Source organism: Cydia splendana, chromosome 7, assembly GCF_910591565.1.
Source record: "Cydia splendana chromosome 7, ilCydSple1.2, whole genome shotgun sequence".
In the NCBI taxonomy this organism is placed as follows: Eukaryota; Metazoa; Arthropoda; class Insecta; order Lepidoptera; family Tortricidae; genus Cydia; species Cydia splendana.
The window spans coordinates 12299435-12323489 of record NC_085966.1 but is presented as its reverse complement, the minus strand read 5'-3'; the positions used below and the strand labels follow the sequence as shown (position 1 = coordinate 12323489).

The window sequence follows — 24055 nt, the reverse complement described above, 5'->3', positions numbered from 1 at the left end:
AGAGGCAGATAACAAAATTTCGATTGTTATCGGTAGGCCCTAGGGTTGAAGAGCAACTAAGAAATACAAGTAGCATGACGCATGGCAAAGCAGGCAATGTATTGAAATCAGTGGCGTAGCTAGGCGTGGGCGAAGTGGGCCGTCGCCCACGGCCTCGCGCCCCCAACCAAGGGGACATCGCGCGAGGCCCTTTCGGGCACAGTGAAAGAGAAGGGCCTCGCAGATGTGGTTTGATTTCGCCCACGGCTAGATTAGTTCACGCTACGCCACTGATTGAAATAAACGTCTAGTTTGTGAGTGATGACTGATGAGTGAGTTTAATGTAATAAATTACAAAACCCATCACAAGAATTTTAGTTTTGAGCGCTCCGTTTATAAAGACATTATTTAATGAAAAGGATTATTATACCGAAACTGTATTAAATATGAAATCTCAGAGAATAAACTCTATTTTCGTTTGGTCAGATAGACTAAAGATTATGGTTGGTTTAATAAACCGTTTTAATGCCACGTCGTGTGCGGCGTGTTATCGTGAACCCTGTCGGAATGCACAAAGTTGATATTGGGCTGAATGAAGCATTGGAGAGACACGCCTCCTTTCGGGCAAACTCGCCTCCGTTCGGCTCAGCATTGCTCCAAACAATTATTACGGTTGGCACCACTTGACGTCCTTTTGCGTGCACGACCACAGATAAGATAATCACTTGAATTTTGACAACCCTAATAAATAGCGGAAAGGGATAGTGCCATACATTGGAAAGGGATAGCATGATTTGTCCCTGAATCGCTGTTATACTTCGGTTTTGTAGGAAGTGTCCTTTCTGTAAGGTAGTACTATTATTAAATTTATTCTGTGGCTGAAGGCGCGCGCGTCAGTTGACGTCTTTAGCGGGTTAAAAATATTAAGATAACGATGACGTTGGTAACACAATTGGATTTCAGAGTTTGTACACTCGGTCTATCACTGTTCATTTTACTATAACCAAAGACATATGTAACTTCGTATAAGATGAATAAAGTCTAAGGAAAAAACGTGCCTCGGAAATCAAGAAAAAGTCATTCTCGGATAGATGGCGCACTCACCTTTAGCCTATGCTCGGCTAGATGGCGTGACGACACCGTTTCATATTTAACAATTTTACCACATCATCAATGGCCACTGCATCCCTGACGGATGATTGTTGCAACGCGGTGTCAAGAGCGGTTGAGACGGCCAATGCATTTCCGCTTCAATTCAGATATCAGTGAATTAACATGGGTCAAAATTATATAAAAATAATAAAATCATTTATCCATGTATATACATTTTTTAGATAATTTTATACGTTTTCATTTTGAGTTTTAGTCGTGTGTCGATAGATGGCAGTAAATTTACTGTGACTACAAAATTTACCATGACAGGACCCCTCTATACTATCTATTCTCTTTGCTATAAATCAATTTGTATTTAAAACATTTTAATTTATGAAATTAATTTACGATGCGACGTACTCAACTAGGTATATACTCTTTGTAAGATTCTTCGAGAATATATACTTACATAATTATTTTAAGTATCTCGTTCTTGCGATATTGAATTACACGGCTTGTGTTGTTCTAAATTAAATCCATCAAGTAGAAATAAAACGATTCATTAAACACGTGCGAGAATTGATCCAAGAAAATGAGCAATTTCGCTGGGATTCATATTACGATAGCCTTGTAATTTAAGTAAATAATTAATTAAATCTACTCTGTCTGTCTGTTTGTTAATTATTTAAGTAGATAATTAATTAAATCTACATGGCTCTGTCTGTTAATTTTTCACTGCTCTACTACTACTAGCGTCTTTTAATCACATTAAGAGCGTAGAGCGTTAATTACTCCCTAGAGATGAACATAGGGTTTTTTATTTATTGGTTTCTGCGATGAAAACAAATGACACGGTCCGAATATTAAGCAAACGAAGCCGCAGGCATAGCCACAGCCATACACACTCTGCATACTCTGGCTTGCGGGTTGCTACACCGAGTAAGGCGCTATATGTGTCGCGCCTGCACTACACCGCCACGGCTGCTGAAGTGGTGGAGTACGTACACCAGAAGACCGGTTACTCGCTGAGGGTGTTCCAGCTTCGATCGCGCCACTACGTGCACTTCAACTCTTTTGTGGTGCGCGTGCCGCGACCGCTGCAGGAGACCATCGAGTGCGCAGACTTCTGTCCGAAAGGTGTCGTGTTTCGGAGGTTCCGGGGCAAACTGCTGAATCCGACACAAGAACAGCCGATTCAACGGAGCCACGCCGTTTTGTCGCATAAATAGTGTTTAGTTTTTAAGTTTATAAAATATATATGTATGTTAGTCTGTAAGGTATTTGTAATATGGGCCTTGTTGCCTGACTTAAATTTTAAATAAATAAAAAATAAAAAAATAGCAGTATCAATGTGATTACATTATAAGTACTAGCTAGACACGTGTTGCTCCCATTCAGATAACATAGTAGTGTTTGACACAGTCACATGTCACGTGAGCAATTTGAAATTATGAGAACAATTAGTTTTAACTAGCGGCTTCGCACGGGTTAACAAATTATACACCTAAACCTTCCTCAAGAATCACTCTATTGATAGGTGAAAACCGTATGAAAATCCGATCTATCTAAGTATATGTATATCGTCGCTTTGCTTAGGTTAGGGTATCGACTTATGATACCTATATTATATTATGATATTAGTTACCTATCCTCCTGTAAAAAGATTCTTTGATCAGATTGATTGAAATCATTCTTATTAAACCAAATCCATGTTTTCTTGAAATTGTGAGCCTAGCCTACACACAGTATATCCGAAACCCTCATCGATCGTACTTACTCGGGAACTAGCTGATAGGTACCTATCGCTTCTCCCTAACATAATTACAATTAATCCAGTAAATGTTCAATATCCCGTGTCTGCCGTCGCTCGTACTTAAAATGTAATCACTCACCTGGAGGCGTGTTCTGATTGTAATAACAGGTTAGTGTGATTGTAATAAAAAAAAACAGGCATAAAAAAACAACGGGTTGCACTCCGGGAGTGCCGGCAGAAGTGAAAACTCGATGACATTGTAACTCAAAATATTAATAACAGCGCCATCTACTGCAAAATGTCTACAGCACTATGTATAATTGAGGTTAACGCCATCTAGCGTTATTTCGTCGCATTACTTGAAACCCCTAAGCACATCACTGTGAGTACTAGAGTTATATTAGTACCAGTTTGAGGGAAACTCACTAGATGGCATTTAAATCAAAAAAGAAAAACTCAATGATATTGTAACAGTGTCCGTCACACGTGACGTCACGTCTTACGCTCTCGCGAGTTTAACATTTTTTTTTCCCCATCACAAAAAGTGCTCAGCGCCGCTAAAGAAGTTTTCACTTCAAAAAATGAAGAAGGCACTTCTTAACTTGGTTTTGAACTTCCCGTCCTTCGTATAACAACTGGGAACAGAATACCCTTAGGCCAAGCGGCCACTGACATAGTCTCGAATTTTATAATCATAACATTCATAACCCGTTCTACTGACTTCAGAAGTAGCGGAGCTGTGACATGAAATTTAAGTGTAATTTATTCAGTAACATTACTGTCAGAAACGTGTTTTGTCAATTATGTAATTTTCAAAAGTTGAAATTATGTCACAGTTAAGCTAATATGTGAAATGTTTCAGAAATTGCCCATCGCTACTCGTGGCCCTGTACAGATTACATACACAAGGCTAAATAAAGCAAGGCATTAGAGTTAGACCAAGATAAGTCTGCAACGATTTTGACAGCACACGCAGTGCAAGTGTTATTTATACGTCATCTTTTTTTAGAAGTTTGAGAAGTTTGGCTCTAACCATTACTTACTTTGAAAATTAGTTTTTACGAAAGTGGCGTATCTGCTACAATTATGAATTCTGTATTTCTTAGCCAATTATATGGTTCTCTTGCGAAGTAGGTAATTACATTAAGCAAACTTACGAATGGGTTGCTTGACTTGCTTGTGATTTGAGATATGAACTCATTTAACATTCTCCAGCTTCTACTCGTAGCAATATCATTGTAGTAAGTAAACTAACAAGCTAGATTCTGCCAGAGAAGAACTACTAGGGACGAACTACTAAGAACTTCCATGTACTTAGTAGAGAAGTGTTCGGATAAACATTCTATATTTGTGACGTCCCACGGGTAAAGTAAAGGTACCTTATGGCGGTTGGCGCTTACGCTATTATTAACGCCGCTCCGATACTATTGCGGTGCTATGCGACGTAAGCGCCAGCCGCCATTAGGTACCTTTTTACATGGACTGCATGTTACTGCGATTCCGTAACGTCACCGTTTTTGAGCAGCGGTGTGGTCGGACCTTTAATACATGTTATGGCGTAATACGCTGTTATATTAGCTTTCATGTATTCAAGTCATGTTTATTTTGGACTCGTTATTTTCCGCGGCTTGACGGCTGAGCGAGATGTTGTTGAAACATTAAATTATTTGTGTTTCTTTTTGTCGCCAGTAAATAATAAGAAACCCTATTAAGCTTTACTGAAATCAGATATTCTTTTACAAATAAAATTATTACCTTTCCCGAACCCAAATTACTCGTAATGTTTGAGGAAAACTGCGTCTCAAATGTCATTTGGAGCGCAATAAATACTTTAATATGACACTAATAAAGTGACCCGTAGTAAAGATAAGGCTCAAATAAGAACAATATGACGACACATAAAAACTCCTACTACAGTTACCTTTTACGTCCTATCAAATGCCGTCTGGATTCAAGTTACGACTACAATTGTTTTTGTCAGTATTAACGTCAACTGTTATTTTATGCATTTCAGAAATAAATTTAAAAAGTTTTGAGACAGTGAAGTTTTATGGTTTATTCGTCTAACTTCACCCTTCCTCCCTTTCTCTGGCGTCTCCTGCCTGGTGTATATTATTTTAATAAAGCTATGTACATTGTACACAATCGCGTATCCTCGGCCGCGGCAACGCCACAGGTTGTAGCGATACGCTTCATACGCTCGCACTATACTTAAAACATTATCACAATTAGAGCTCCCATACAAACACAAATAAAAGTAAAAACAATTAATTGCAAGAGAGTTCATACGAACCACTATTGATACGAACATACATGTACACATGCAAACATTCTTGTGCATGTTTAAATAAATATTTTGAGAGAAACAATCTCTAGTTTTTGTTTTATTACAATTGTTTACTTTTAAACGGGTCGATTTCCGTCTTATAAAGGACTCGTGTCCCGAGAATTTGTAACGTAACGTTGCCCAACTTGAATTATTGGTTCAGTTGAATTACCTATGTAGGCATGGTTACTATGGTTTAGTAAATTTGAAATAAACATCCCAAATTAAGTCATGCGAACTCGTTTTACGTAGGTGCCTTCGCAAGGTACAAGTACAAGTTTGTCTCTTTTATGTAAGTTTCTTTAGACAAAAACATAACTGGGAGATGTGGTCCTGTTATTCAGCTCACTGTGTCCCACTGTTAGGCAAAGGCCTCCACCCTGTTTTTCCACTCATCTCTGTCTATATCTGGCCAGCTTCTCAATAAGGAGTCCAAGTTGTCGCGCCATCGTCGACGAGGTCTACCGGCGTGGTCCCTATTAAAATGTTAACGAAAATAATATCACTTTTTTGATGAAGTAGGTGAAGGTGTAGGTACTCTCTTTTATTAGGGTTCCGTACCCGAAAACTGATAGACACTGACCACACTAACTTTGCACGAACTTGGCAGTATATAAGAACGCATATACATATCCATATAAGCTCCATACTTGACTTATATAGCACTTAACATGAAAACTTAGCGCGGTCCGACTCTATACTATTTCTAAGCCTTCTGTATCCGGTTGTTGCCTGTTTGTCTATCAGCGAGCTATAATATTGCTATCTCAACAACCATACCTAACACACGATTTAGCACTTAATTAATAACATACTGTGTTTTTGTATCTATACTAAAGAAATAAAAACACAATTCAAATAAAACACGAAGAGAACGGACAGACGAACATGAGCAATTTTTTATTTGTCAATCTTTTTTTCTTAGTCTTCTCGATTTGTTTTTCGTCGGATTTTGATTAAATTTGGCATTAAGTTTGAAGAGCTCCTTATTCTGCGCGGAACAAATACGAAATCCCAATTTGGAACAAAAAAAAAATGTAAGTATGTAACTTTGCGTCGAGTTCCAAAAATACCATATTTTTCATATTTCAGAGGAAGATTTATTAGAACTATCTATTCACCAAATTTCTTCAAAATTTACATCAACAACAATAAAAAATGGTTCACATTGCGAAACTGTAAGGGTTATACGCAACCCTAAAAATCCAGCAAGTCTTCATAAAAATAAAATGTGGGATGTACGGAACCCCAACATGAGTTTGACTCGCACTTGACCCGTTTATTATAAACCCTACATGTGTGATCGTGGCAGTGACACGGAGATTTACGTAATAGAGTAGATTGTAATTTCAGATACGGTCGAAATAAAGTTAGTTTATCGCATATCCCTTATTTGAATATACCTCCCATATAACCATTCCAGTCGCAGAATCACAAAGTGGTAACTAAATGTCAGATGTGTCGTAACAGAGTCCACACAATGTGTCTAGAATTGTTTCGAAACAAAGTGTCGTCGCCGTGTCTACACTTTTCCGTAACAAGGTGTCGACACATTTGTGTGCACTTTGCGTGCGGTTTGCGACTAAATCTGACAGCAAATTTGTGACAGCAAATGTCAATATAAAATACCTCTTGGAAAACCAAGGTTTGTCAAACTACTATTAGTGTCTCGTGTGCTCGTAATTCTAGTAAGTCATCATGGGCAATGCAAATGATAATAATCGACCGAAACCATATAAACACCCAACACCCGTCAACCTTTTACAGAAAAGTTTTTAAATAAATTCAATAAGCTACTTAGGTCAGGCAACGAATGCTCCAAAAGTTGTAGAGGGAAATGCTCGGAACACAATTTTTGACTCCGTAACTCGGTTTGACAAGTTAGGAGGTGAACATATCAAAAGTCCCCGGCCGTAGCCCTTGAGCGGGGGGGGAGAGAGGGGGCTTTGAAGGTCCCATTTTCCCGTTTTTCGATTATATCTCGGAAACTATGCATCTCAGCGACATGGCCACTTAGCTCATGGCTCACAAAATGAAAGTTTATTTAATTTGTTACAAGTTTATTCAGTCAATTTTTTCGATATGTTGAATAGTTTTTGAGATATCCGCTCTTGAAAGTTTATTTAGGGCTCTCAATTTTATCTTGATATATCTATATCAGTGAAGGTGCTAGGCCGTGTTTGGTATCGTTTTCGTATAAATCTGGGGTGCTGAATCCATTTAAGATATCACATTGACACCATTCCACAAAATAAAAATAAATCTTTTTAGGGTTCCGTACCTCAAAAGGAAAAAACGGAACCCTTATAGGATCACTCGTGCGTCTGTATGTATGTCCGTCTGAATACACAAAATAGTTCTTTACATATAGATGACAGGAAAACCTATTAGAAATGTGCAGTCAAGCGCGAGTCGGACTTAATGTACGGAACCCTTAATACGCGAGTCCGACTCGCACTTGGCCGGTTTTTTTGAAACTCTTCTTGACGCTTAACCGCTGAACCGATTTCGTTGAAATTTGGTATAGAAATAGTTTGCGTCCCGGAACAGGACATAGGATAGATCTTATAACCAAAATCATCTTTTGAAGGTGTGAAAAGTGGCGTGGAAATTTGTACGGGAAATCAATAACCGCTGAACCGATTTATATGAAATTTGGGATGGTCTACATCTTTGATTTAGTTAAAAATGATGAAAAAACATGACTTCAAACCTAAACTTAAACAGTATTCTTCAAGAAGTCAATTCTGAATTCCCCCCTACACCTCATTTCACACCTTTAAAGGATGATTTTTGAGGTAATTTATTATATCCTGTCTCGGGACTCAAAATATATGTGTACCAAATTTAAATTAAAACTGTTCAGCAGTTTAAGCGTGAAGAGGAGTTTAAAAGAAAGTATTTTAATAAGTTTATATGTTTTTACTTCGGAATGGTGTCAATGTGATACCTTAACTAAATTTGGTACTGCGAATTTATACGAAAACGATACCAAACATGGCCTCGTAGCTTTACTGTTGTAGAAGTCAAAATAAAATTGAGAGCCCTAAATTCTTATTACTTGGCCAAACTTGTGTAGAAGGAAAAGGTAAAATAAAAGTCTTCGGCAGGAATATAAGACACAAATATATTTTTTTTTGCGTTACTATTTCATTCATCAAATATAAACATACCTTGATTATACTATTCTAGTGAGATCCTCATAGATAAACAAAAACATTTACTTAAAAAATTACAAGGTCGAAATGTCACGGAACTTGTGAGAGTAATATGTGAAAAATATAAACTTTTATGACAAAAAAAATCTGGACACAATTTAAGAATCACCCAATTGCGTCGAGGAATCATCTGTATTTTTGCTTGTTTCATTACCTCCTCGCTTCTTTTTTGTCCTTTGTATTCTGTAGCAATTTGTTAGATCTGAAAATAAAGATAACTTGCGTCGTCACGGATGTCGATTTATAGGTTTTAGGGAGTGCAGAATTCGAAAACGATGATCATTTTATAATCCAAGATGGCGGCTACGTATTTTGTCATAAAAGTGGAATCCAAAATAGTCATCATTTTCGAAATCTGCGCCCCCAGAAACCTATAAAACGACATCCATGACGACTTTTATGACATAGTGCATGGCCGCCATCTTGGAATCCAAAATAGTCATCATTTTCGAAAGCGGGGCCCCCTAAAACCTATAAAACGACATACATGACGACTTTTATGACATAGTGCATGGCCGCCATCTTGGAATCCAAAATGGTCATCATTTTCGAAATCTGCGCCCTCTAAAACCTATAAAACGACACCCATGACGACTTTTATGACATAGTGCATGGCCGCCATTTTGGAATCCAAAATGGTTATCATTTTCTAAATCTGCGCCCCCCAAAACCTATAAAACGACACCCATGACGACTTTTATGACATAGTGCATGGCCGCCATTTTGGATTCCAAAATGGTCATCATTTTCAAAATTGGGGCCCCCTAAAACGTATAAAACGACATCCATGACGACTTTTATGACACAGTGCATGGCCGCCATTTCGGATTCCAAAATGATCATTATTTTCGAAATCGGCACTCCCTAAAACCTATATATCGACACCCATCTCGACTTTTATGACAAAGTGTTTTGCTACCATCTGCATGCAAGACATTTCTATTATTTTTACGTACAAAAATGGCCCCCTGTCAACTTTCAATCGAGATTTAATCGATAATTTATTCGATTAATATTCAGATTAATTCAATTTCAATCTATGTTAGGTCGACTAAACTAATCGCGATTAAAATTTGAGAATTAACTTTTTTTATTCCATTAATTAGTCGAATAAACAGTTAATCGATTAATGCCCATCTCTGACCACGGCATTTTTACACTTTGAGAATATCTGAAAACAAATCAACACAAGGAGCCATTTTGCAAATCCAGTAACATACCAGTAACTTTGTTATTACTTTTGACAGCGCGTGTCATGTGTCAACACAGAGTCGACACAAAGTCGAAACATTGCAACTACTTTGTGACTGCAATATTTCTCAGCCTTAAACCATATTTATACATCATAATTAACAAGTTTCGTAGTATGTAAAGCGTTATTTCTGTTATTTAAGTATAGTATACGCATCGAAGTACTAAAAATGCTTCAAATAATATAGTTATGAACACAGGCACTGAGAAGTAAACAATTTCATTTCCGGCTAAACTAAAACAATGTGGTGGCGCGTTGATTATATTACACTTAGTTTATCAAATCACTCGAGCAGTTTAATTCCCCATAATAATTTAAGTCCTATTGTAATATAAATGCAAACAATATATAATTACGTCTTGTAATCCGTTTTAGAGATGGCGTATTAATGTCACTTATTTTTATTTAAGTATTTTTCCATCTGACAGTTTCCATTTGACAGGAACAAAATGAACGAATGAACGAATGATTTTGGCATAAAGTAGTCGCAAACCCGAAACAATGTGTGCACACGGCGACCACACTTTATGTCACTTTGTGTCATGTGTCGACCCTTCCCCATTTCTGGTAACTGTGTCGACACGGCGACGACTCTGCGACTGGAATTGTGACCGAAACAGACGGTGTCGACACAAGATGTGTCAACACCGCGTCGTAACGGCGACTGGAAATGGTTGTATGGGGCTACGGTTAGAACAATTGTAAATCTAGTGAAAATTGGATATAGGGTAGGGACTTGTTTTGTCTATATGGACATAATGGATATTCCTCATGGACAAAAGAATTCTATGTGCCTATATCCAACTTTCATTACCAAATAATAACTTATAATACCACACCAGTTCGTAAAGCTTGTCTTTATTCTTAAAATAATGATGAGAAAATTGCAGTTTATTTACAATTTGTAACGCTTGTGGTTCAATATTATTGGGATCCGTCGCTTGCTCGGGTATCAATATTAGCACAAATAGTTAAACAACAACTTTGCCCCCTTGTAAAACAAATAACTATTATGTGATTTCGGTGTTTTTTGTTACAGTTGACCTATTGTGGGCAGGATTGTCAACGAATACCACCTGCGCTATGGAAAATGTATGGTGACAAAGTCAGATATTTAGACCTTAGGTGAGTACTGCCAATTTTTCTGTATTCAATTTAATCCCTTTTGTGGATTTGTCGGTGTAGGTAGATAAAAAAGTTGTGGGCTACATAATTCAAGGTTTGTAAGGATAGGAATTGACCCTAAAACATTTTACGACAGTCGTAGCCGCTGTGTGCTCCCATCTTTATAATATCACTCCAATTTACTACTGAGTTTAATAGTCTGTGTCATCTAGCTAGGCCATAGCTAGGCAGAATATACCTACCACTAGTGTCATCAGTTCCTACAAGCGTTCGAGTACACTATCGCCTTTAACCCTTAAATGCATAGTGTTGCCAAATGTCTACAAACCATTAGACAGCTCACAGTTTTAAAATAAAAAGGCTTACGTTCTTGAACGCACCTTTATGCCAAACGTCAAGTAATAGGGTACTGATTTAAGGGTTAAATTTACGCAATATTTTTAATTTATAAAAATTACATTCGTTTTAAGACGAAAAGTCGGCAAACTTGGAAAAATCTACAAGTTGATAATTTTTAGTATGTGATTTTGAACGGTTTTTTCGGGGTATGTAATTATTTTATATTTAAAAACTTTATCATAGGTATATCACAAATAGTGTACCTTTCTAATGGTAGTAAAAAAAATCGTTTATATATTACTGAAAATTACATATTTACATAAATATGATTTAGCCAATTCAACTTCTATAACACTGAAAATCGCAGTGAAAATCGAAGTTATATTTTTTTTACTATTTTTCCTAGAATCTACAAACAATTATGTGATACATAATTACATATATAAATTTCGGGCAAAAAGAAAAAATCATGCATTTAAGGGTTAAGTGCTGAAAATTAGGCAAGGCTAATCAAGTCATCCTTTTCATGGTGACGTCTTATTAGGGCGTTTTCGGAAAAAAATATCACTGTCCCACGACTTTGGTATACTTTTTTACCATCAAATACTGTTTTAAAGTGTACTACATGTATACAAAAATGGTAAAGTGATTTATTATCTGAGTATTTATGGTAAAAAAAAACTGATTAAATGGTACTTTAGTAAAGAAAATGTACAAAAACTGAAGAAAGGGAGAAAACCTTATTTTTTAGCACCTAAAGTAAAAATATGCACAAAAGTTTAATTTATTGTTGTCCTTCAATATCGACGTAGTGGAAATTTCCACCAACGTCACGGAGTTTTTACCAACTTAGTAGCAAAAATCTACTAATATCATACGCATTTTTACATGATCGTAACATTATGATCCTATAATTACCCGGTGTTTAGGTTTTACAAGGCAATTGGGCTCGAAAAAAGCAAGGTGTAGGTTGTGCGTCACGCTGTGCAGAAATTTGTTTTCCACAACGAACTGAATTAAACTGAAGGTAAGGAGCCAATCATTGACTAAATATTTATGAATTTCGTTAGATTATTATGTGTTGTATGATATCAAATAGTTATAATTAAGAAAATTCAAACGATCAGACCGCTATTTCGCTTTATTAACCAACCGGCATGCCTACGTCACATCCAAAACGTTACGTGATGTATTAGTGGAACAAAAAAACGTGACGTATGGAATGAAAATGCATGGTTTAAGTTGCCAAAATATAGTAGGTAGAGTGAATATTAAAAAGACACAAATAATTTTATTCTAGCTATATTCTTGTAACTACACGACCTACTATTAAGCACCAGTGGCGGCTCGACCTAAGAAGCGCAGGCAGGCGTGGCTCAGTCCGCGATTTCGTTGCGTTGCTACAGGTACTTGTACATGCGGTCCTCACCAGTTCTGGTGACTAGCAATGGTTGCCTCGCACCGCTCTGGAACGGATAATTTTTATACATATAGCCAAATTTGATAATTTTGTATTAGTTAAATGAACTATGTAATTGACATTTCCTGCAGTAATGCAGTCGACAGCAGCAGTATTGCAGCACGACAATATTGATGACTGTAAATGTCAAAAATCTGGGCAGCAACATCGATTTTGATTTTGAGGCAGTAATGCAGTCGGCAGTATTGTCGTGCTGCAGTCGAAAACATAATTACTGTAGGAACCATAATAACAATAGGTAATTACTACATTACTTAATTTATCACAACATTAAGTAGGTCCTAAATCAAGTGGCTATTTTCCGCACATGTAAACCTTTCATGTAGTTCCTAAACGTGATATTATGGTCCATAACGTCACTTTGTCCTACTGTGTCTGTGATTGATTTTATAAGAATTTAAATTAATTATAAGGATAATTGATACTGATCTCATTTGCAAGATTAATATGTGATAATTATTAAAAACAACTTTTTTTAGTACCTTTACCTTACGATTAATAAAACAAAATGATTGCAAAGCAACGATTACAACGAAGAATGTAACGTGTTGGAAATACTTCGTTGAATAACTTTATTGTAATACTTAGTATTGCAGTTGTTATTCGTTTTTAGAAGATTATTATTGGTTCACATAAAACATTCCGATCTTCACTTAAAACCTACCTAAAACGTGTAACGTAATGGATCGTCACATTGGTTGTCATTCAGTTTAAAGTGATTTATTAAGAATATAAACAATGTATATAAAAAGAATGTAACATTTTCATAAAATATAGAAATAGTAGATTTAATTCAACCCATTTTTAGTTAAAAATATATTTTTTTTTGTGTGTGGAATTCCATTACGTCACGGACTCTAATTTTAAAAACGCCCATTAACTCTGCTGCAACGACTTGGTAGAACTTTGGTAGACTTGACAGAATGTATCCCTGATTCCCTGCCACCATCAACATCAAATTCCTATGAAAATATTACGTTTAGTAGTAGTAGTAGTAAATAGGTACGTTACGGTTATTGTGGTGCTGCCAGCAAAGACGGAGCAAATTTTAGAAAGTTTGCTACACTACCAAATAAAATACATTAAGAATTCAATTATTATTATATTCTTTATTTAGATAATACTCTTTATTTATAGTAACGACCACTGAAGTAAAAGTTTGGCAGTTTTATATCCCATTAAACCCCAAACTTTCTGTTTGGATTGCATTTATATGGTAAAATAAAAGTGTCACGTATCGAACGTATTTTATCCACCTGGATTTTTGGACCGAATCGTAATCACTGGAGCCTCATTTTCATAAGCTACAACCGACCCGATAGAATCTCGCAATAAACGAAATAAGAGGTTTACGTTACGTGATTCTACCCAACACCCTCTTGTGCCTCTACGATATTAAAATCAGTAAACAATGCAGATGTAAAATTGATTTGAGATTAGGTAGAAATTAGAATACAAGTTTAAGAAATTTAAAAACGCATCTCTTGTTGAGTGATTCTCAAAATAGTGGCATCGTAACCTGTCATCGAGTTTTTGAATTGAATGTATGTTTATTTGCACTTTTTCATATGAAACAAAAATGTATCTAGATAAACTAAAACAATGTTTATCGAGGCCAAGTCATTATTATTATTTAAATTTAATTCTTATATTTATAAAAAATAAAGAGTAGCCATGGTATAATAATATACTCCGCCTGGTACTCTATTCCGAGATTCGCGTATGACCTAACTGACACGGGCCTACGTCATCATGCTGTTTACAGGTTCTCAAACTTTAAAATGTGGGAAAATTTTAACCAACGGTGAAAATTATTTTAACGGCATTAATTTTAAGTTATTCATGTAGAAACATAGAAAAATAAAACAAATCTAATGTATTAAATTAAACTTTATTTATCTATACAAGACAAACGTTTGAAAAACTAATTCACAGTTACACATTAATTACCAAGCTTACGACGTGAAAAGTTTGGAAAACACTGCGACTGCTGACACTGAGCGAGAAGGAAATAACAATTAACACGCGTTCGACAAGGATGACGGTCAGGGCATGAAGTTATCTAGATCCGAATTGTCAAATGTGACAGCGCTATCCTGTGTTGCCAGTAATGTAAACAGAATTACCCGAACGTCTGAAATTTCTTTCGTGAATCAGAAGATATTGCTAACGAATAATTAAAAATGACGTGTTATTGTAAAATTTAAGATAAAATACATATAAATGAAAATTATAAAATTATAAAGAAATATTTTAACTTATTAACCATAGGTATAATGTACCCATGTAACATGTTATGTTGAAATAAAGTGGCAATGTTATTGTGACATAGGCCCGTGTCACTCTGGGAATAGAAGACCATGTTTTATTAGACCATGAGAGTAGCACTTTTCACTGTAACCTGTCTTGTCCAAAAGCATCGCTCTTCCAGTTTTAGTTCTTTAGATTTTATAAGCACCAATTTATGTAAATAAAATATCATGCTATACCGGGTGTGGCCTGTAACATGAGCAAAAAATTAAACTGTAGGCTGTACTCCTCATACTGACCAACATTTGTTCAGCGACTTTTAAAAATAACTTGTGGTTTGATTTTTAATACACTTTAATGTTTATTCTAAGACGCAATGTATTGCGAATTTTGTTATGTTTAAGGCGTGAGAAGCAACGTCAATCACAATGATATGGCGTGGCGATGGCGTCCATTGAACATAATATTTATTTTGTATGAAAAATAGGGAGTCTAAATACTTCATAATTTTTAAAAGTTGTTGAACAAAAGTGTCACCTTTTGAGGAGTACAATCTATGTTTTAATTCTTTGCTCGTGTTACAGGCCACACCCGGTATAATAACATAAACAATACCTTTTAAAAATGTACTTTGCACAGGCCTTATATACAGGGTGTCCCTAGCCATTGGACAAAGCCGAAATGTACATATGCATTAGGGTATTTAGAACCAGTATACAAAGTATCATAACAATCGGTGTAGCGGTTACGAAGAAATTAACAAATTACGTTTTTTTTTACTTTGGAGCAACCTGTATGTGTTAGTAGCTCCTGAGGTAATAAATAGTATGAAACCTTCTTCGACCGTTTTGATTATCATTTTTATTTATAACATTACTAAGATTCTGACTTGTGACAAATGTCATTATTGCCGCACATTTTCAAACAAATTGTCAAAAGCACTGCCAATGATTAATACAGTATGTTCATTTTTGTTGTCGATTATTGGAAATAACTTTTGTTTGATAATTTAATTTTTTATCTTTTGTTCTAATTAAAAAAATATTACCGTTAGAGCATTTCTGAGAAGTAACCCTACGTGGGATTTTAGGGTTTGTCCAATGGCTAAGGTCACGTTGTATATTTTTTTACAACAATATTCACGCACGATGTTTGTCCAAGGATATTTTCACTGTTAACCTTTACCAACCTGTACATGCGCGGTATTGCATCTGACTCATACACTGAAAAAAATATTTAGATCATAACTATGGCAAAATATTAGGTAAGTATCAAGCTAACCACCGTAGGGTACCATTATGACCCAAGTGTCGTAGTTTCGTAGAGACAAGTGGTTAAAGGCAGATATCTGGGGTTTTGTAACGGAATGTTAACTTTAACTTGTCTCGATTATTTTACGAATTTGGTATGGGGCCTAATGTAATCATATCATTTTAATATTGTATGAAGGTTTATTCATCTATGCTAAAAGTGAGACATTAGTATTATTATCCGTTCAAGGGAAAAAATAAAAATGAATGTATTTTTCACTGTAACCTGCTTAACTTTAACCTGTGTTCAATGTATAGGTTATTGTATGTCTTGAAAATAACTTCTTCATTTTCCGTTCCCTCTTGAAAATTTGGGGTACTTGAAGTGGTAAAACATATTTTTCATTCTTAAAAGTAAAAAAAATACAAAAAAAAAATTTCTTTAACTTTAACCTGTCGATGCCACTTTCTTGAGAATCACTCTGTTATAAAAATAATATGAGGCTAGGGAATTAGAATGGGACAAAATATATGACGCGCCGCGCGAAACTTACGACGAAACGAAACAAATGGCTATCGCTCAGGTTTTTACCTTTCATCGCTATTACTCTCAAAATAAATTGCTGTTTAAAATTTAGTTTTTCAGGCCCCTCGATAATATCACCATTTTAAACTAAAATTATACATACTGCTATGCTATGCAGGGTAACGATAAACAACTAAAGATAAATGAAAATTAGACATGTTTTCGTGTTTTTTTTTCTATATTGCCAACTTTAACCTTTTAAGGATTTGATCTGACGGCCCGATTCTAACTTTAAGATACGTCAATTAATAGATCTAGAAACGATATGGATTAAATATGTCAGTGTCAAATGTGACGTTTCTTCAAACAAAAACGTCAATTTTGACGTATCTTAATAAAGTTCGAATCGGGCAGCAAGTCTGCCCTTGCAAATATAGTGTCTTGCTAATTTCCGTATATTTTTTTTCATGGGATTTGCCGTTGAATAAAACGTGTAAAAATTCAATCTATAAACTACAATTTTGCGTTAGCCCCCTCTTAATAAATACACGAAATTCTGCTTTGGCCGGTAGTGAAAAAAAGTTCACCTGATATTAGTTACACACCGTGTACTTATACTCTATTGAAGTCGATTAACAAAGCGCTCTTGTGACCTGATATTTGCATGTATGCTTGCAGCTACAACAGTATCGAAACCTTGAAGGGCCTGGAGCAATTCCAACGGCTGGACGAGCTGATACTGGACAACAATGAGATAGGGGACGGGGTCGGGTTCCCCTCGCTGCCTCATTTGCGGACGCTCTCCCTCAATAACAACCGGGTATGTATTCTATACTGGGCGGTCTAACAATAGTATTTTCACCACATCTGCTCGGAAAGCTTACTTTGCACTTAAAAACTGATAACAAAGTTGCATTTTATTCACATGTGAGGCAAAGTAATCAAATGCAAATTTTGAGTTGTTTTCTTATGTTTGCTGGTAGAATTGACTTTTAAATGATGATTTTGGATGATAAATATTTAATAACATTCATTTGGATTTGATTTGGTTTGATTTTGTTTGATGTTTTACATTTAATATTTGGTTCTGGTTGGTGTGGTATCTTTTGAGATAGAAAAATTTTGTGTTTTTATCAAGCAATCTGCGAGCAATACTACTTTTTTGTACCTATTTATATTAAAGAAAAAATGGAAAATTCTCCGTTTCCGGCAAGAAAAAGAATAAGAAGAAGAAAAGAAGCAGCGAAGAAAGTCTTGCCGGAAGCAGTGATTTTATCGATATTCCCTTAAAAAAAAAAGCGGCCATGTGCGAGTCGGACTCGCCCATGAAGGGTTACGTAGCAGCAAGTAACATAATAAAATTGTGGTTTACGATTTATGACGTATTAAAAAAAACTACTTACTAGATCTCGTTCAAACCAATTTTCGGTGGAAGTATGCATGGCAATGTACATCATATATTTTTTATAGTTTTATCATTCTCTTATTCAAAAGTTACAGGGGGGGGGGGACACATTTTACCACTTTGGAAGTGTCTCTCACGCAAACTATTCAGAAAAAAATGATATTAGAAATCTCAATATCATTTTTGAAGACCTATCCATAGATACCCCACACGTATGGGTTTGATGAAAAAAAAAATTTGAGTTTCAGTTGTATGTATGGGGAACCCCCAAAATGTATTGTTTTTTTTTTTTGTGTGAAAATCTTAATGCGGTTCACAGAATACATCTACTTACCAAGTTTCAACAGTATAGTTCTTATAGTTTCGGAAAAAAGTGGCTGTGACATACGGACGGACGGACAGACAGACAGACATGACGAATCCATAAGGGTTCCGTTTTTTGCCATTTGGCTACGGAACCCTAAAAAATGACGTGCTGTGAATTCCATTGTGGTCGGCCCACACACCATAGCGATCTACCCTTCGGGTTCACTTTAACTCAAAAGAAGCCACATCTATAAGTCTGTATCTTTAGGTATTTAAAAAAACCGACCAAGTGCGAGTCGGACTCGCCCATGAAGGGTTCCGTAGCAGCAAGTAACATAATAAAATTGCGGTTTACGATTTATGACGTATTAAAAAAAACTACTTACTAGATCTCGTTCAAACCAATTTTCGGTGGAAGTATGCATGGCAATGTACATCATATATTTTTTTTAGTTTTATCATTCTCTTATTTTAGAAGTTACAGGGGACACACACACACACACACACACACACACACATTTTACCACTTTGGAAGTGTCTCTCGCGCAAACTATTCAGTTTAGAAAAAAAATATATTAGAAACCTCAATATCATTTTTGAAGACCTATCCATAGATACCCCACACGTATGGGTTTGATGAAAAATAAATTTTTGAGTTTCAGTTCTAAGGGGTCATCCATTAATTACGTCACACGAATTTCAAGGTTTTTTGACCCCTCCCCCCCTCCTTGTCACACTTGGTCACATTTGGCAAACCCCTCCCCCCCTGGTGTGACGTCACTGACGACACATTTTTTCAACGAAATCGGCAAATCGAATTAAGTATTATTAATTTTTTGTCAAAATATTAATAAATTTATAACCCAAAACTGATTATGAACAAAAATTAAACTAATAAAAACGATTATCGTTCCAAAAACTTGTTTTTGAACTGTACAGTAAATAAAATGATTAAAATAAAATTTTGGTTACTGATGAAGTTAAAGTGACGTCACAAAGTTTGTGACTCCCCTCTCCCCCTTGTCACAACATGTCACATTTTCTTGACCCCCTCCCCCCCCCTAAACGTGTGATGTAATTAATGGATGACCCCTAAGTATCGGGAACCCCCAAAATTTATTGTTTTTTTTTTCTATTTTTGTGTGAAAATCTTAATGGGGTTCACAGAATACATCTACTTACCAAGTTTCAACAGTATAGTTCTTATAGTTTCGGAAAAAAGTGGCTGTGACATACGGACGGACAGACAGACAGACAGACATGACGAATCCATAAGGGTTCCGTTTTTTGCCATTTGGCTACGGAACCCTAAAAAGAGTAAACAAAATCTACCCTCGAATGGCTTCTTAAACCAGTTGAGGGTAGATGAAAATCACATGATCAAATAATGTAGATTAAAGTCAGGTCGTTCAGTGACAGATCCAGGCTCCAATTTCACCACGGTGACAGGTGCGACAATTGTAAAACATCACTGTTGCTGACGTCACAGGCATCCATGGGCTACGGTTACCGCTTATCTTGATAATTGTCAGAAACTTCGCAAAAGAAATATCTGTTTTTTTTTCCGATATAATAAAGTTTTTTTTAATAAAACAATGATGGTGGCAAACAGGAATACGGCCCGCCCGATGGTAAGTGGTAACCGTAGCCCATGGATGCCTGTGACGTCAGCAACAGTGATTTTACAATTGTCGCACCTGTCACCGTGGTGAAATTGGGGCCAGGTGGTTTTTACACGACTGCCCAAACAAAAAGATGTATATACGAGTATGTATTGTTTTCAGCGTTCATGTTTGTATTGTATGTATATATTTATTTATGTGAGTTTCTTTATTCCATCTTAACTTCTGAATGCCTTAACCGATTTAGACGTATGATACCTCATTAGAATCCTAACGTCATCCCGGGTGACATAGGCTATGTGACGTCACGTATAAAAACAATATGGCGGACTTAATACGCCATATTACGCAACCTTTAGAAATAAATATCGTGCAAACCTATCGAGAAGGGTATCAAAATGAAGGGCTTTGAAAGCCGATTGATAAGATATATGCAACATGTGGGTTTCAGTTTAATTTTGAGAAACTAAGAATTGACAAAATATGTTAAGAGAAGCGAATCTCATAAAACAAAGGTCCCCGACTGCAATTGAAATAAAATATACAGGTACAGTCACGATCCTAAATGAGCATTAAACTTTTGCGTTTGCTGTTTATAACCTTCACTAAACACTTATATTCTAATTTACATTCATTAAGTTGAGTAACTAACACAACTAAAAATTATTTTTGTCCTTTCAGTTCGCTTTTTCGCAGTCGTGTTTTTTAATTTTGTATTTGGTTGGTTTATCAATAAATGTTATAACTACCCGAAAATGTACAAATTATTTGTTTACTTTTATTTAAGTATGTACCTAAAGATACAGTACAGAGTATAGTTTAATTAAGTAATTAAGCCTTTTGCATAATTCCGGTCTCATATAAACGCAAGCTATCTCTTCCGAGCAATCATGTGGAATTTCGCAGGCTTTCATGTGGCGCTTTAGTAGAATACAACTTCTTTGTACTCAACAAATTAAATTACTTTCTATGAAAATACTTTTATTTTGGTTTGTAACTTCTTTGTAGTGAAGAAAACGGCAATCATCTACTTTTATTGCTCGAATATTGCACATTCATGGTGGGCCCATTCGGAAAATTCTTCTACTGTCATAACTTGATAAGCTCTTTCGTATTGCAATGAAATGGGAATAATGTGATAGATATATGTACTTGGCTTACCCGAGTTTGAAGTTAAGCGACACAAATAAAGTTATGTTATGTAATATGATAGAGGAAAAACCGGCTTTGAAATAACATAAAAGTTTTTCTTCTTTCGACAGCTTTATTTAATACTCTCCTTAGTGTTTCTTACTCATGTGAAATTACATGATTCTATTATATAATAGCTGGAGAATACAAAATGCGCTTTTTAAGTTTGAATGAACTTTTATTGAATTACAAAAGTGATCACGGGACTTGTCGGTTAGTTCGGATCGAGAAAGAAGAGAGAGTTGCCACATACAAATTATAAGGCAACTACAAAAATGTTGCTTTAAAAAATACTTAAGCTAACACACACTTTATATGTTTTGTATTAAACAATAGCAAATACTCACGTTATAAGATATTCTAAGCTGAAATTTGGTATAATCGAACGAACGAGCGAAGCGAAGTGAAGTTCTTACATTCAACTTGGAACTTACAATAACTTAATTAAATTTGTTCTAATTTAAATGAAATTGGGTGAACGTATAGTTGAGGGCATTATATTTTAGTCATTAAATTTTGAGCAGGCTCGATCAAGAGGTTATTGAGCTAGAAGAGCTTAAAATGCTAAAAAGCTATTTGTGAGGGGTCTTGCTATTCTGGTCATTTTAATTGCATGAAAGTATGGTCGAGTTTGGTATCAAATGAAAGTGCTTGGCTTACACATTTATAATATTGTTTTTTAATTTAAGATTAAAAAATAATTAGCATATTTTCTCTCTCTCTCTCTCAACAAATTCAATCGATCTATATAGTTTTTGGCAAACCGCGAGTTCTCAGTTCGGGGCGAACTACTAGTTAGTTACTAATTGGCTAAACAAATGATCAATCATATCCATGCCCTTTATAACTCAAATGCTACACCACATTCTGAATTTGCGCAAGCATGAATTTTACTCAAACTCAAAGGTTATATGTATCTATGTAGTTGTATATTATATTAGCATTATTGACGTATATGTCAGGACGCGCCTTACGGGCACTAAAAATGGTATTAGTTCAGCGGTGTCACTCACGAACTCGAGCCAATCGTGCAGTCTAACCAATCGCATTGTAGCGGTGTCACACCGCTGTACTGGCCCCATATATGCCCCATTCTTATTGCCCGTAAGGCCAGTCCTGAGATATACGTCAATGATTAGCATATATTACTTATCGGATAATTCCATCAATGAACGGCTTCAAATAAATAGAGGTACTAAAGGATAGGACCAAAACAAAGGTATCGGGAGCAGAAGTCATTCACCTCATGGCAAATTAATCTACGATTACAAATCACTACCTACACAATTGCCTGACTAAGAAAGACTAATTACAACCGATATGTTGGGCCTGTAGGTTAAGGAACGTTGTATTCGGTTTCTCTATTTTTGCCACAGGTTATCGTACGAGTACCATAGCTTTAGGTAAAATTAGATACATACAGGCATTGAACTCGTCAGTATGAAGTCTTCCTATTTTTCATGCAAATTAAATATTATCCTCAATGTACGCTATTATCATTGTAATTGACGTTGTTTATCACGCTTTAAACATAACAAAAATCAAAATTCGCAACACGTAGATTGCGTTTTAGGATCATCTCAAAAGTGTACTCAAAATTATTAAATTGTCAAATTGTCTTACATGCATATGCTCTAAATAGTTGGTCGCCGACAAAGCAATTCGTCTAAAATGTATGTGGTCTAAATAGCATGTCGCCCAAGAAGCAACTCGTCTTAAATCAATCGAGTCGTCCTTAGATCGGGTAAAAATTATTTAAGTTAAGATTTTTGATTAATCTAACGTAATTTTAATGGAATAACTAAAATAAATGTTCATTGCTTATTAATCGTAAATAAAAGAACAAATTATACTTAAGCAATTATATTGTTTTGTCTGTGGTTACGTAGCAAAACTAATGTGAAGTTTTGCCAAGCCTAATAGAGTCTGGCTAAAGTTCGACCAATAAAAGTCTGCAGCGATTTTGATAGCCCACGCAATGCAAGTGTTATTTATAAGTCATAATTTCACAGAATTTTGAAGTTTAAAATTACCCTTCCACCTTCCACTGCGTGGGCTATCAAAATCACTGTAGACTTTTCTCGGTCTGACTCTAGCTAAATATTGTTGACAGATATTTCCTTGTTGTCAATTGTCTATGATTTAAAAAAAAGCTAAAAGTCAGTTGTCAATTTATGTCATTCATTCAAATTGTTTGCGGTTTATAAGGGGCTTATTTTAAGACGAGTTGCTTTATCGACCAATTACTTTTTAACCTATTTGTGAATTGGTCTAGATGATCCTAAGGCAAGTAGCTAAAGTGATTAGTTACATATCGGACAAACCATAGAGTTATATATTTGACAGAGGGAATGTCACTTAAGACAAACTGTGACACTGCAATGGCGGACGGTTTGAAAGTGTGCGTGTTGACGAGTGATACCATGTAACACAAATTGTCCCCTAATGGTGAAACAATTATTTTCAATATCGTCCTTGTTTTCAAATATTAAAGTAGGACAGTTTTACGTTAGACGATAAAAAAGTGTGTAGCTAACTGATTTTATAGGTCTTGAAAATGCGCATTACTTGCAAATTACTTTGTGCAAATATTATTTTCAATACCTAATGATATTTAACTTGTAACACATCTGGTTTTATACAAAAAATAAATATAAGGTAAATGTACTAGTGCTCGACATGTTAATGTCCAATAGATGACACCTTGCTCTCATCTGTATTGACAATAATGGTTTAAGTTTCAAGATGACATGTACTGGACTGGGACCGCGTCGAGCACCATGAGTATGTTTACCTTACATACGTTAACTATCAAACATTATTCATGTAAACGTCTTTAATTTCCTTTAGTTTAAAAATGCAAAATCAATAATTTAGCTATTTACCTAAATATCCTAAATTATCTCTTATATACATAATGATCATCAAAATCAAATCAAAT

General features: G+C 35.6%; 1 protein-coding gene and 2 long non-coding RNA genes across 4 annotated transcripts in view; 2 read left to right on the top strand and 1 right to left on the bottom strand.

Annotated features, from left to right (window-relative positions):
- Nucleotides 1-24055, top strand: part of LOC134792184 (uncharacterized) — a 596557-nt gene that overhangs the window by 230839 nt on the left and 341663 nt on the right. The window lies entirely within an intron of this gene.
- The window catches only part of LOC134792174 (leucine-rich melanocyte differentiation-associated protein-like), a 50728-nt gene that overhangs the window by 7305 nt on the left and 19368 nt on the right, over nt 1-24055 (top strand). For both annotated transcript variants that reach the window (XM_063763413.1, XM_063763414.1), the window contains exons 2-3: nt 10660-10745; nt 17269-17410. In XM_063763413.1, the coding sequence (XP_063619483.1) occupies nt 10660-10745; nt 17269-17410 (228 nt within the window). The remainder of the gene's footprint in view (nt 1-10659; nt 10746-17268; nt 17411-24055) is intronic.
- LOC134792183 (uncharacterized) lies at nt 17950-18472 on the bottom strand. Its single transcript, XR_010144399.1, has 2 exons — nt 18392-18472; nt 17950-18324 (listed from the first exon to the last, which is right to left on the bottom strand). It is a non-coding gene; the product is annotated as an uncharacterized LOC134792183 (long non-coding RNA).